Consider the following 14,176-nt stretch of genomic DNA (forward strand, 5'->3'; position numbering starts at 1 on the left):
CGGTGATGCCACCCAGCCATCTCATCCTCTGTCGTCCCCTTTTCTTCCTGCCCCCAATCCCTCCCAGCATCAGAGTCTTTTCCAATGAGTCAATTCTTCACCTGAGGTGGCCAAAGTACTGGAGTTTCAGCCTTAGCATCATTCCTTCCAAAGAAATCCCAGGGCTGATCTCCTTCAGAATGGACTGGTTGGATCTCCTTGCAGTCCAAGGGACTCTCAAGAGTCTTCTCCAACACCACAGTTCAAAAGCATCAATTCTTCGGTGCTCAGCTTTCTTCACAGTCCAGCTCTCTCCTCCATACATGACCACTGGAAAAACCATAGCTGGTACAATTATAAACCCATTTTACAGATGAGGAAATAGGTGCTGAGGAGCCCATAGTCAAAATAGCCAGAAGCAGCAGAGTTGGGACTCAAACCCGAGTCCGTCCAACCCCAGAGCCTGTGCCCTTAACCATGGGCTAGGCTGACGGCCTTTGCTCTTCACTGCCCTCAGAGCCATTTCTATCAAATCCCTGCCTCCCCTTTCTCATCCTTCCATCTCCAGGCTGCACTCGGCCCTTAACCCCCACATTGTAAGTGAGATTGGATGGAACCAATGGACCCCTGTTCGCCACCCCCTTAGTTTCTTTATAACATTTTTGATAGTATCTGATGCTAAATGGTTATCTTTGTATAAACCGGTCAAATCCCGCTAAAAAAGGACACAAGGGAAAGCAACACCATGTATAACCCTAAAATATTTGTTTGCAGATATTTTATTATGGTATCCTATGAAGTGTATTTATTTTTTCCTTTTAGACCTCTGCAAATTATCTTCCTAATAATTGGGAGACGACCCGCTGACTGAATGGCAACGGTAGATGACTTGCAGTTTGAAGGTACATCATTTGAGTGTCCATCTTTTATGATTAGCATTTCTGTAGTAAAACCAATGGATTTTGGTTGGTATACTGGCACATATATAAATAAGAAGATTATTTCAGACATCTTCATAAAAGAATGTTTGCCACAACAGGTTATTCCATTTGTCCATATTAGCTGTTCTTTTTTGCCAAATAGCCCTTTAGGTTGGAAATATCGTAAATTTAGTGCAGATTACAGAAATTGTTTATAGAGTTCCTTCTGTAGTTAAACATGCATTTATTGAGCACCTGTTTGTGCTTAGAACTCTACTAGATACAGAAGATCAAAAGATAAAGGGGATTTTTTTTTTTACACTGATGAGTAGATGAAAGTATAAAATGATTATTATGATGAAACGTAATCAGGTCATTCATTCATTAAATAAATAAGTCTTTCATGAGTGTGACCGTTGTTCTCATTATCAGGGTAGAAGAGTGAATAGTCAGTGTCTTCCTTTATAAAGCCCTCAGTCTAGTGAGGGAGACATTCTTTTGTTAAATGATCTTTTAAGTACATATCTACAAACTATTAGGGCTTCCCTTGTGGCTCAGTTGGTAAAGACTCGGCCTGCAATGCAGGAGACCCTGGTTCAATTCCTGAGTCGGGAAGATCCCCTGGAGAAGGAAATGGCAACCCACTTCAGTACTCTTGCCTGGAATATCCCATGGACAGAGGAACCTGGCAGGCTACAGTCCATGGGGTTGCAAGGGTCGGACATGACTTAGCTACTAAACCACCAAACTATTAAAGTAGTGAAAGAAAAGTTCATAACTCAACCCAGAGCCTGACATAAGCTAGGGATTGATGAATGCTCATTTTGTCTTGTAATCACTTGCACGCACACGCGTGTGTGTGTGTGTGTGCACTCAGTTGTGTCTGACACTGTGTCCGCATGGACTGTAGCCCTCCAGGCGCCTCTGTCTATAGAATTCTCCAGGCAAGAATACTGGAGTGGGTTGCTCTTCCCTTCTCCAAGGAATCTTCCTGACACAGGGATTGAACTTGAATCTTCCACATCGCAGGTCTGAGCCTCCAGGGAAGCCCATAGTATTTCCTAAATGGCAGATACTGTTCTAAGTGCTTTACAAATAAATCCTTTCATCCTTATGCAACTTTATGAAGTAGTTATTTTACTCTCCCAATTTTTCCAACAGGGAAATTAAGGTACAGAAAAATTAGGTCATTTGCCTAAAGGTTATAGTAAGTGGTAAAGAAGAATTTGAACCCAGGCATCACAACCTATGCTATTCCTACCTAAGGAAAAGAAAAGATGTTTGAAGCAAAATCCACTTTATCAGCTAATACTGTCAACACCATCTTCAAAATACATCCAGCACCTGACCATTGCTTACCACCTCTACCATTCTCCTACCATGCTCAAGGTCACCATCACCTCATGTCTGGATTATAGCCCTTTCCTTCCTTCACATCTTCCCGTATCTTCCCTTACCTTTCTGCAGTCTGTGTTTTGCATCCAGAGTAGTCCTTTAAAACCAAGTCAGATCATGCCATTCCTCCAAAACCTTTCAGTGGCTCCATCTCACTGGGAGTGGAAGGCGGAGCCCTTTCTGTGCTTAGGAGGCCCTCATGATCCAGGCCTCTGATTTCATTTTGTACTACTCTAGCCCTTTCTTTCTGCCTCCCCACATGCGCCTCATCACTGTCCCTCCTAGACATCAGGTACACTTAGGGCTTTTGTGCCATCTTCCTGGTTAGGACATTCTTACCGGAGATAGCCATGTGCCTCGTTCCCTTGCTCTGCTCAAATCTCACGTCATTCCAGAGGCCTTCCTTGATCATCCTATCTGGGAGTACAGGGCATGAAAGTTCAAGTCTAAAGAACAGCATGTGCAGAGTACTTGAGAAGAGTGGGAGTTTGTTTCATATTTTTCCCCAAGGCATTAAAAGAAGGCCAATGTACCAGAGCACAGATGGTGGGGGAGGCTGTCATAAGGTCAGATTTGAGGGGAGGCAGAAACTAAGTCACACAGGACTTAATTGCTGTTTGGAAGAGAACATAAGATGCTGTGGGGGTCATGGAAGGCTTCTCCGAGGAAGAATGGTGTTAAGTGAAAAAGTGGAGGTCAGGGTCCTGCAGATGGGAGACGTATCAGGAAAGGAGCAGAGGCAAAACACAGCGGAAAACGTAGAAGCAGGTGGTGCTGATGGCAGAAATAAGAAGCACACCTGTCTTGCCCTCAAGGGGCTGAGACGGACAAGAATGACTGCTACAGAGCAGAATGTGTGAACGGTCATCGTGTGCGAGGTACACACATCCTACATTCAAATCGAGCTAGGCCGTCTGCTGTTCTTCACACACGGGACACGTTTTCCATCTTCTGAGTCTTGCTCATCCTGTACTCCTTGGCGTCAGATGCTGTCCCCACCGCTCCTGGCCATCCTTCTCATAGGGCAGCTCGAGGAGTTATCTCCCTCCCCTGAACCTCTTTGGACTTGGTGCCTCTAAAGTTACAGTCTCCATTCCTCCTTCTGGCATGTTGTTCCTCTGGTAAACTACTGCTTTTTAAATATGAGACTTAAATATATCTTCCTTGGTCTGATTCTCTCAGGCAAAGTTATAACCATTTTTTAAAATGTCAGTGCCCTGCCCAGTCAATAAATGATAGCTATGAAAATATTTATTGTTATCTCATATCATCCTCAAAATCTCTGTGAGATAAGTATTATCTACATTTTATAGTTGAAGAAACCGAGACTCAGAGATATGGACTAATTTGCCCAAGGTCATGGAGTGCTAGTTTATCTTACACAAAGGACCGTCTCACTTCAGAGCCTCATGCGGCCAAAACACTGGAGACCGAAACTCGAGTAATTGTTAGATATCAGCCACCTCATTAATTTCAGTCACTTTATTTCTCTCCACAAAACTATTTGCATAGCTGAAAGCCAATAAGATTGGGCTCAGTTATACAAGCACCCCATCCCACTGCCATGCTTGCAGTGTTGATGCCCTGTTGATACCCTTCCTTTTATTGTTGTTGCTATTTAGTTGCTAAGGTTTATGACTCTTTTGCAACCCCACGGACTGTAGCCTGCCAGTCTCCTCTGTCCAAGGGATTTCTCAGGCAAGCATACTGGGGTGGGTTGTCATTTCCTTCTCCAGGGGTCTTCCTGACTTTTCCTTCTCCAGGGGTCTTCCTGACTTCTCCTTAGACCTGTCAGATTCCACAGCTATCCTGAATTTTATCTGAGTGGCTAAATAAAGTTTGTTAGGATGCCCGGAGATAGGAAGTCATGATCATTGCTGGTGGACATGAATGGGCAAGGTTCTTTTGGAGAGCGGTTTAGCAATATGGCTCAAGAGCCTTAAAAATGATTTGTACCCTTTGACCTAGTGATCACGCCGATAATGTTCATTGTTGTTCTTCAGTCACTCAGTCGTGTCTGACTCTTTGCGACCCCACAGACTGCAGCACGCCAGGCTTTCCTGTCCTTCATCATCTCCCGGAGCTTGCTCAAACTCATGACCATTGAATCGGTGATGCCATCCAACCATCTCATCCTCTGTTGTCCCCTTCTCCTCCTGCCTTCAGTCTTTGCCAGCATCTAGGTCTTTTCTAACGAGTCAGCCCTTCGCATCAGGTGGCCAAAGTATTGGAGCTGCAGGTTTAGCCTTCTAATGAATATACAGGATTAATTTCCTTTAGGATTGACTGGTTTGATCTCCTTGCAGTCCAAGGGACTCTCAAGAGTCTTCTCCAGGACCACAGTTCAAAAGCATCAAATCTGCGGCTTTCAACCTTCTTTATGGTCCAACTCTCACATCTGTACATGACTACTGGAAAAACCATGGCCTTGACTAGATGGACCTTTGTTAACAAAGTAATGTCCCTGCTTTTTAATATGCTGTCTAGGTTTGTCGTAGCTTTTCTTCCAAGGAGCAAGTGTCTTTTAATTTTGTGGCTGCAGTCACCATCTGCAGTGATTTTTGGAGCCCAGGAAAATAAAGTCTGTCACTGTTTCCATTGTTTCCCCATCTGTTTGCCACATGATGGGACCAGATGCCATGATCTTAGTTTTTTGAATGTTGAGTTTTAAGCCAGCTTTTTCACTCTCTTCTTTCACCTTCGTCAAGTGGCTCTTTAATTCCTCTTCACTTTCTGCCATAAGGGTGGTGTCATCAGCATATCTGAAATTATTGATATTTCTTCTGGAAATCTTGATTCCAGCTTGTGGTTCATCCAGCCCAGCATTTCTTGTGAATGTACTCTGCCTGTAAGTTAAATAAGCAGGGTGACAATATACAGCCTTGGCGTACTCCTTTCCCAATTTGGAACCAGTCTGTTGCTCCATGTCTGATTCTAACTGTTGCTTCTTGACCTGCATACAGGTTGCACAGGAGGCAGCGGAGGCAGGTAAGGTGGTTCGGTATTCCCATCTCTTTAAGATAGTGTTCATACTAAGGCAATAAGCCCTAAAACTTTGTCTGCACAGATACTCTTAACAGTGTTATTTGTTCTAATAAAAGTGGGAAGCAACCTAAACATCCAATAGCAGTGGAATAGTTGTATAACTTGTGGTGTCTCTCTCCTAATCTTCCCACCTCCAGCTCAATGACTACTATGTAGACACATACATGTTCATTGTAAAGACTGATATAACATGAAAAAGTCATTTTTGTATAATCCCCAGTAGACGGAGCAGCATACAAAATTGTTTACATAGTATGCTATCACATCCTAAGTCAGTACTTGGCAGTTGTAGGCATATAGTAAATATTTGCTGAATGAATGATCATCACTGGTACGAATCTACTGTACAGAGAAAAGGAAGTATACCAAAAGTTAATAGTGTTAGTTTTATATGGGTGGGACTAAGAGTGATTTTGGGGGGCTTCCTGGGTGGCTCAGTGGTAAAAAAAAAAAAAATCTGGCTGCAATGCAGAAGACACAGGAGTCGCCAGGAGTTTGATCCCTGGGTCAGGAAGATCCCCTGGAGGAAGGCATGGCAACCCACTCCAGTATTCTTGCCTTGGAGAACCCTGTGGACAGAGGAGCCTGGCAGGCTACAGTCCATAGCATTGCACAGAGGCGGGCACAGCTGAAGCGACAAAGCACGCACACGCAAGAGTGGTTTTTATTCTGTCGTTTCTACTTTCATTTTTGTCTCCATGTTTCCTGTAGGGATCACATGGGATTTATTGGAAAAAAATAACTTCCATTAAATTTTTTTTGAATTTGAATCAAAGAAGAGAGGGTTAGGTTGGTTACTTGATATGGGCTAGGCAGTCTCCTGAGGACTTTACTTATGGTAATACTCCTAACTTTCCCCCAATTCCTTATATATTATTCTCCCTATGGAAGAGATGGGAACACTGAAGCTTATCAAGGTTAAGTTACTTACTCAGGCTTGAATACTTAGTAATTTAACCAGGACTACAATTCAGGTCTGACTTCAAATTCTGTTGTCTTTATAATCATTTTTCTGTGTCAGTTTGTTTTCTATGAGTTTTTTTCAGAGCCTTTTGCCATTTGTCTCAGCTAGGGTCTATAGCAAAGCTGAGGTTGTAACAGATCGACTTGAAGTTAATAGTAAGGTCTCTGATACCCTTGTGCTCTAATTGATTTCAGAATTTGGTGATACAACCACTTCCCTAGCAGCAAACCCAGATGCCACCACAATCAGCATCGAGGATCCTGGTGAAACCCCAAAGCATAAGCCAGGACCCCTAAGAGGCTTGGGGAGAGAAGAAGATGATGAGTTACTAGGAAACGATGACTCTGACAAAACTGAGGTTTGGACTTGTGTTTGAAATTTTTTTTTTCTTTGAAGTTTTAAAAACCTCATGCATGCATTTATTGCAGTTTCCTGTGTGCCAGGAACTTTTTGGCCAGCCGAGTAGTATTTCTAGTAATATTTTATAAATGGATCATGCTTGTGATTCACTAGAGGGGTACTCGATTTGTAGCAGTGTGTTCACAGGCTTGTGAAATAGTGGAGAGCTGGGTGTGCTTTGTGGAACTCCATGAAATATGAAAAGAAGTACCAAAGTTTATACCAAATTAAATACCAGTATATACTAGACATCACAGCAAGAGCTCAGACTTAGGAGCCTGAGTTTGAGTCCTGGTCTGGCCAGTAGTAATAGCTCTGTGGTCTTGGGTAAGATATTTTAATTTCCCTAAGCCTGGATTTCCTCATCTGAAAGTAATATATTGACTCTTCTCATCATTATAATCACAATAGCTGACATTTATTCAGTGTTTACAGAGAAGGCGATGGCAGCCCACTCCAGTGTTCTTGCCTGGAGAATCCCAGGGACAGGGGAGCCTGGTGGGCTGCCGTCTGTGGGGTCACACAGAGTCGGACATGACTGAAGTGATGCAGCAGCAGCAGCATTCAGTGTTTAATAGCTGCCAAATACCATTTAAAGTTCTTCACTTGGATCATCTCATGTAATCCTCAAAACAACCCAATATGCAAGGAACTGTTCTTATACTCATTTTATACTTGATCTTAGCCAAAAGGCCAGGAAGCAGTCATATGCTCATTTTACAAAAGAGAAACCGGAGGCAGAGTTTAAGTGACTTGCCCCAGGACATGCAACTGGCAGGTGCAGATGGAACTTTAAACTGAGGCCATCTGAGTCCTTCTGTACTAGAGTTGTTTAGCTGCTAAGTCATGTCTAACTCTTTGTGACTCCATGGACTGTAGCCTGCCAGGCTCCTCTGTCTATGGGATTTCCCACTCAAGAGTACCAGCGTGGGTTGCCCTTTCCTCCTCCAGGGGATCTTCCCAACCCAGGGATCAAATTTACATTTTCTGCATTGGCAGGTGGATTCTTTACCAACTGAGCCACTGGGGAAGCCCCAATAATTAATCTAATCCTCCCTGTAACCCTATAAGGCAGATCTGTTAGCTATACTTTTTAGATTAGGAAGACTGAGATGAGTCTAGTGATTTGATGAAGCTGCCCCCTAGTGGAGGGACCAGGATTTAAAACCTTTTAATAAGCAAACACCCTCTTTCAACAACACAAGAGAAGACTCTACACATGGACATCACCAGATGGTCAACACCGAAATCAGATTGATTGTATTCTTTGCAGCCAAAGATGGAGAAGCTCTATACAGTCAGCAAAAACAAGACCAGGAGCTGACTGTGGCTCAGATCATGAGCTCCTTATTGCCAAATTCAGACTTAAAGAAAGTAGGGAAAACCACTAGACCATTCAGGTATGACCTAAATCAAATCCCTAGTGATTATACAGTGGAAGTGAGAAATAGATTTAAGGGACTAGATCTGATAGATAGAGTGCCTGATGAACTGTGGACTGAGGTTTGTGACACTGTACGGGAGACAGGGATCAAGACCATCCCCATAGAAAAGAAATGCAAAAAAGCAAAATGGCTGTCTGAGGAGGCCTTACAAATAGCTGTGAAAAGAAGAGAAGAGAAAAGCAAAGGAGAAAAGGAAAGATATAAGCATCTGAATGCAGAGTTCCAAAGAATAGCAAGAGGAGATAAGAAAGCCTTCCTCAGTGATCAATGCAAAGAAATAGAGGAAAACAACAGAATGGGAAAGACTAGAGATCTCTTCAAGAAAATTAGAGATACCAAGGGAACATTTCATGCAAAGATGGGCTCAATAAAGGATAGAAATGGTATGGACCTAACAGAAGCAGAAGATATTAAAAGAGATGGCAAGAATACACAGAAGAACTGTACAAAAAAGATCTTCATGACCAAGATAATCATGATGGTATGATCACTCACCTAGAGCCAGACATCCTAGAATGTGAAGTCAAGTGGGCCTTAGAAAGCATCACTACAAACAAAGCTAGTGGAGGTGATGGAATTCCAATTGAGCTATTTCAAATCCTGAAAGATGATGCTGTGAAAGTGCTGTACTCTATATGCCAGCAAATTTGGAAAACTCAGCAGTGGCCACAGGACTGGAGAAGGTCCGTTTTCATTCCAATCCCAAAGAAAGGCAATGCCAAAGAATGCTCAAACTACCGCACAGTTGCACTCATCTCACGCACTAGTAAAGTAATGCTCAAAATTCTCCAAGCCAGGCTTCAGCAATACGTGAACTGTGAACTTCCAGATGTTCAAGCTGGTTTTAGAAAAGGCAGAGGAACCAGAGATCAAAGTGCCAACATCCACTGGATCATCAAAAAAGCAAGAGAGTTCCAGAAAAACATCTATTTCTGCTTTATTGACTATGCCAAAGCCTTTGACTGTGTGGATCACAATAAACTGTGGAAAATTCTCAAAGAGATGGGAATACCAGACCACCTGATCTGCCTCTTGAGAAGCCTGTATGCAGGTCAGGAAGCAACAGTTAGAACTGGACATAGAACAACACACTGGTTCCAAATAGGAAAAGGAGTACTTCAAGGCTGTATATCGTCACCCTGCTTATTTAACTTATATGCAGAGTACATCATGAGAAACGCTGGGCTGGAGGAAGCACAAGCTGGAATCAAGATTGCCAGGAGAAATATCAGTAACCTCAGATATGCAGATGACACCACCCTTATGGCAGAAAGTGAAGAGGAACTAAAAAGCCTCTTGATGAGAGTGAAAGTGGAGAGTGAAAAAGTTGGCTTAAAGCTCAACATTCAGAAAACGAAGATCAAGGCATCTGGTCCCATCACTTCATGAGAAATAGATGGGGAAACAGTGAAAACAGTGTCAGACTTTATTTTTCTGGGCTCCAAAATCACTGCAGATGGTGACTGTAGCCATGAAATTAATAGACGCTTACTCCTTGGAAGGAAAGTTATGACCAACCTAGATAGCATATTCAAAAGCAGAGACATTACTTTGCCAACAAAGGTCCATCTAGTCAAGGCTATGGTTTTTCCTGTGGTCATGTATGGATGTGAGAGTTGGACTGTGAAGAAAGCTGAGCACCGAAGAATTGATGCTTTTGAACTCTGGTGTTGGAGAAGACTCTTGAGAGTCCCTTGGACTGCAAGGAGATCCAACCAGTCCATTCTGAAGGAGATCAGCCCTGGGATTTCTTTGGAAGGAATGATGCTAAAGCTGAAACTCCAGTACTTTGGCCACCTCATGCGAAGAGTTGACTCATTGGAAAAGACTGATGCTGGGAGGGATTGGGGGCAGGAGGAGAAGGGGACGACAGAGGATGAGATGGCTGGATGGCATCACCGACTTGATGGACGTGAGTCTGAGTGAACTCCGGGAGTTGGTGATGGACAGGGAGGCCTGGCGTGCTGTGATTCATGGGGTTGCAAAGAATCGGACACGACTGAGCAACTGAACTGAACTGAACTGATGGTAAAAGTGATAGATGAATATAGAAGAGTTTGGTCTTTTGTATTTCTTGAGTTTCTCTTCGATCCTCTGTCTTTCTCTGTCTGGGTAGCTAGAATAAGGAAATTCTGTGTTCATTATGTTTTATTTTACCTCTGACAGTTACTTGCTGGACAGAAGAAAAGCTCCCCCTTCTGGACATTTGAATACTATCAGACGTTCTTTGATGTAGACACTCACCAGGTCTGTAAACCAGTTTCACCTTTCTTTTGATGTATAATGCAGACTTATTTCTTCTGCTGTTAAACAGTCAAGTAATGTGACAGGTATTGCATACTGGATATGGTCTGCAAAAGGAAAGGGTTATTGGCACTTGAAAATACTAAATGAAATAATAAAACAATAATAAATAATAAAAGCCCTAATAACCGTTTCAATTTTGCAGTAGTTAAACTTTACTAAACTTTAAGAAAGAAAATCATCTGTAGACTTACTGCTATGCTGTTTTGCAGGTCTTTGACAGAATAAAGGGGTCTCTTTTGCCAATACCAGGAAAAAACTTTGTAAGATTGTATATCCGCAGCAATCCAGATCTCTATGGTACGTGTAGCGCCGTTTTGGTTCTTTTTCATGTACCGGCTAAATGCAGATGAGGGTGTGGGTTGCCTCGAAAGCTGGCGAAGCACACTGTTGGGGCACGAGCGTTATGTGTCTCTTCTGAGCTTCAGTAGCAGCTCTTGCAAAGAATTTTGGAGAAAAGGCAGTTACGTGTTTGATTAATGCCATGATGACGACAATAGTGTGTCCTTTGAAAGTCTTTAAATGACATCACAAACTTGAGACCAATTAAGTCACTTCATATACAGGAGATTATTGATGTTAATTTTAGAGGATTTGGTGGTTGGGGTGAGTGTGGAGGAGGCTCTCTTACACTTACTCATTGATATGCTGAGTTCCAGCTCTGCCCCTCAGGCAGGCTGGCTTCCCCGTGGGAGTTTGTAAGGGGATGAGCCTGGGGATTGGTGTCATCCCAACCTCCCTGCTGTCTGAGGAGGGGCCAGAGGTCCATCCAGTGCCTCTGAGGGAAAGGGTTCCAGCACTGTTGACCTCTGTGTTTGAGGGGAGAAGAGAGCCAGAGACTCTGAGTGCTTCTGTGTGCAGATGCTGTACGCAAGACGTGGTGTACCTGGGCATAGCTAATTCTTTCAACGACCTTTGAGGCAGGTGCTATTATCCCCATTTCTCTAATGAAGGACCTGATGCTCAGTGTTCAATAATTTATATGTTCAACCCTAAACAGTAAGTATTAGAGCAGTTATACATGTTAATTATAAGAGGAAAAGGAATTCATGCGAATCTGTTGTGTACCAATCAGTACATACACTCTTTAATCCTTTCAAGAGGGCAACGTATTAAGTGCTATTATCTCTGTTTTCCATGTGAGAAAACTAAGGTTAGAAGTTGTCAAACCAAGAACTCCCATTCTTATGGGACAACATTATGGATGAACTGGGAGGGTATTATACTTTAGTTCAATAAGTCAGACAGAAAAAGACATCTGTGTGATTTCACTTATATGTGGAATATGAGAACTAAAACTGGTGAATCTAACAGAAAAGAAACAAAGGCACAGACACAGAGAACAAGCTAGTAGTTACCAGAGGGGAGAGGGGAGGGAGGAGGGGCAGGATAGGGTAGAGGGTTAGGAGGTACAAACTGCTTATGTATAGAATAAATAAGCTAGAAGGATGCAGCACAGGAAATATAGCTAACATTTTATAATAACTAAAAATGGAATATAATTTTTAAACATTTGACTCCCTATGTACACTTGAAATATGTAATATTATATAATCAATCGACTATTTATTATAAATAGTTGACGTAGAACTGGCCCCTGGTTTGGGCTTCCTAAGTGGTGCCAGTGCAGGAGACATAAGAGATGTGGGTTTGATCCCTGGGTAAGGACAATCCCCCGGAGGAGGACTTGGTGACCCACTCCAGTATTCTTGCCTGGAGAATTCCTTGGACAGAAGAGCCTCGTGGGCTAGAGTCCACGAGGTCTCAAGGAGTCGGACAGAACTGAAGCGACTACACACTCTCAGCACCCGGTTTAGTGTTAATATAAAGCCCCTACTTATTCTGTAAAACTGGTGTTTTTAAGCTCCAGAAACTTTTCATCAAATGTTATGGATGTTGTCCAATATTTAGAACCAGTTAAAGTGGAACTGCTCTAATGGACGCTGAGGAAAGTCTCCTTTCCACTCACCTTTGATCCTGAAACATTCTTCTTTACACAGCACTGTTAACCTCATGAGTTCATGTTGTTTTTCTAGTTTCTGAGTCTTGTCTGACACCTTGCGACCCTACAGACTGTAGCTCAGCAGGCTCATCTCTCCACAGGATTCTCCAGGCGAGAATACTGGAGTGGGTTGTCATTTCCTTCTCCAGGGGATCTTCTGGACCCAGGAATCGAACCTGCATCTCCTGCATTGTCAGGCAGGTTCTTTACCACCTGAGCCACTGGGGAAGCCCTCATGAGCTCATAGACATGCTTAAAAAAAGAAAGTACAGGATTTCTCTGGCAGTCCAGTGGTTAAAACTCTGCACTCCCAATGAAGGCGACATAGGTTTGATCCCTGATCAGGGAAGACCCCCCCATGCCACATAGTGCAACCAAAAAAAAAAAAAGTACAACTAGAAAAAATAAAATTTTTTAGTAGAGAGGGCTGACCTTGTGGGGTGGGTTGGAGGAAGGTGGTCAGGACAAGATAACAGAAGAGCCAGTCTGCGGGATCTAAGGGAAAGATGAACGAATTTGACTACATTTACACCAAAATTTAAAATTTCTACACCACAAAATAAACCATAAACAAGGTAAAATAAATAAATAAACCACAGACCAAAGATAATATTTCAGAGCACATAACCCACAAAAGATAAAAACAAGAATACATGTAGAGTGCCTACTGATTATAAGAGTAAAACCAATTATAAGTTCTAGCAAAAAATAAGCAATTCACAGAAAAGGAAACCCAAATGGCCAATAAATACATGAAAAAATGCTTATCCACACCTGTAATAGGGCTTCCCAGGTGGCACTAGTGGTAAAGAACCCACCTGTGAGTGCAGGAGACCTAAGACATGCCGATTCGATCCCTGGGTTGTGAAGGTCTCCTGCAGGAGGGCATGGCAACTCAAGTATTCTTGCCTGGAGAATCCCACGGACAGAGGAGCCTGGCGGGCGACAGCCCATAGGGTCGCAAAGAGTCAGACACCATTGAGGTGACTTAGCACATGCCTGTAATCAGGGAAATAAAAACTAAAACGGGATATCATATATGTGTGTCAATTTAGCCATCATACAACTTGGCTTGTCTTCATTTATTCATTCAGTTAACAAATATGAAGCACTTACTATTCTAGGCACTGGAGGTACAGCAGTAATAAAAAGACGAAAGTCCCTGCCCAGAGGCAGTTTATAATCTAAGTTTAACAATAGACAAAGAAAATAGGTGAAACAGTGTGCTAGTGATAAATGCTAAGGTAAAAATTTAAAAGCGGAGAAGAGAGACAGTAGAAATTTATGTAGGTGGGTGGATTCTGAGTAAACACCGGAAGGAATTGGGAGCAATACAAGTAAGTATCTCAGAGAAGAGCATTTGAAAAAGAGAGTTCTGGGACCTCTCTGATGGTCCAGTGGCCAAGACTTTGTCCTCCCAATGCAGGGGCCCCACTTTGATCCCTGTTCAGTGAATTAGATCCCACGTCCGTAACTATGACCCAGCACAGCCAAGTAAATACATAATATGGAAGAGAGAGCTCAGCATGTACAAAGGCCTTGAGGCAGGAACTTGCCTCGTGTGCTCAAAGAGCAGTGAAGACACTAGTGTGCCCGGGCTGGAGTGAACAGGGCCTCTAGGAGATGAGCTCAGAGGGCCAGTGTGGAGGGACACATCGTGTAGGATCTTGGAAGCAAGTAACGACTTTGGCTTTAGCTTGAATGAGATGCCATTGAAGGGTCT

The 14,176-nt window shown here is 42.9% G+C and overlaps 1 protein-coding gene across 7 annotated transcripts in view; it reads left to right on the forward strand.

The window, feature by feature from the left end:
- The window catches only part of YIPF1 (Yip1 domain family member 1), a 44,350-nt gene that overhangs the window by 7,781 nt on the left and 22,393 nt on the right, over positions 1-14,176 (forward strand). For all 7 annotated transcript variants that reach the window (XM_027537191.1, XM_027537186.1, XM_027537187.1 and 4 more), the window contains exons 2-5: positions 802-881; positions 6,498-6,661; positions 10,314-10,394; positions 10,664-10,751. In XM_027537191.1, the coding sequence (XP_027392992.1) occupies positions 851-881; positions 6,498-6,661; positions 10,314-10,394; positions 10,664-10,751 (364 nt within the window). In that variant the 5' untranslated portion in view covers positions 802-850. The remainder of the gene's footprint in view (positions 1-801; positions 882-6,497; positions 6,662-10,313; positions 10,395-10,663; positions 10,752-14,176) is intronic.

The sequence above is a fragment of the Bos indicus x Bos taurus genome, chromosome 3 (genome assembly GCF_003369695.1).
Source record: "Bos indicus x Bos taurus breed Angus x Brahman F1 hybrid chromosome 3, Bos_hybrid_MaternalHap_v2.0, whole genome shotgun sequence".
Lineage (NCBI taxonomy): Eukaryota > Metazoa > Chordata > Mammalia > Artiodactyla > Bovidae > Bos > Bos indicus x Bos taurus.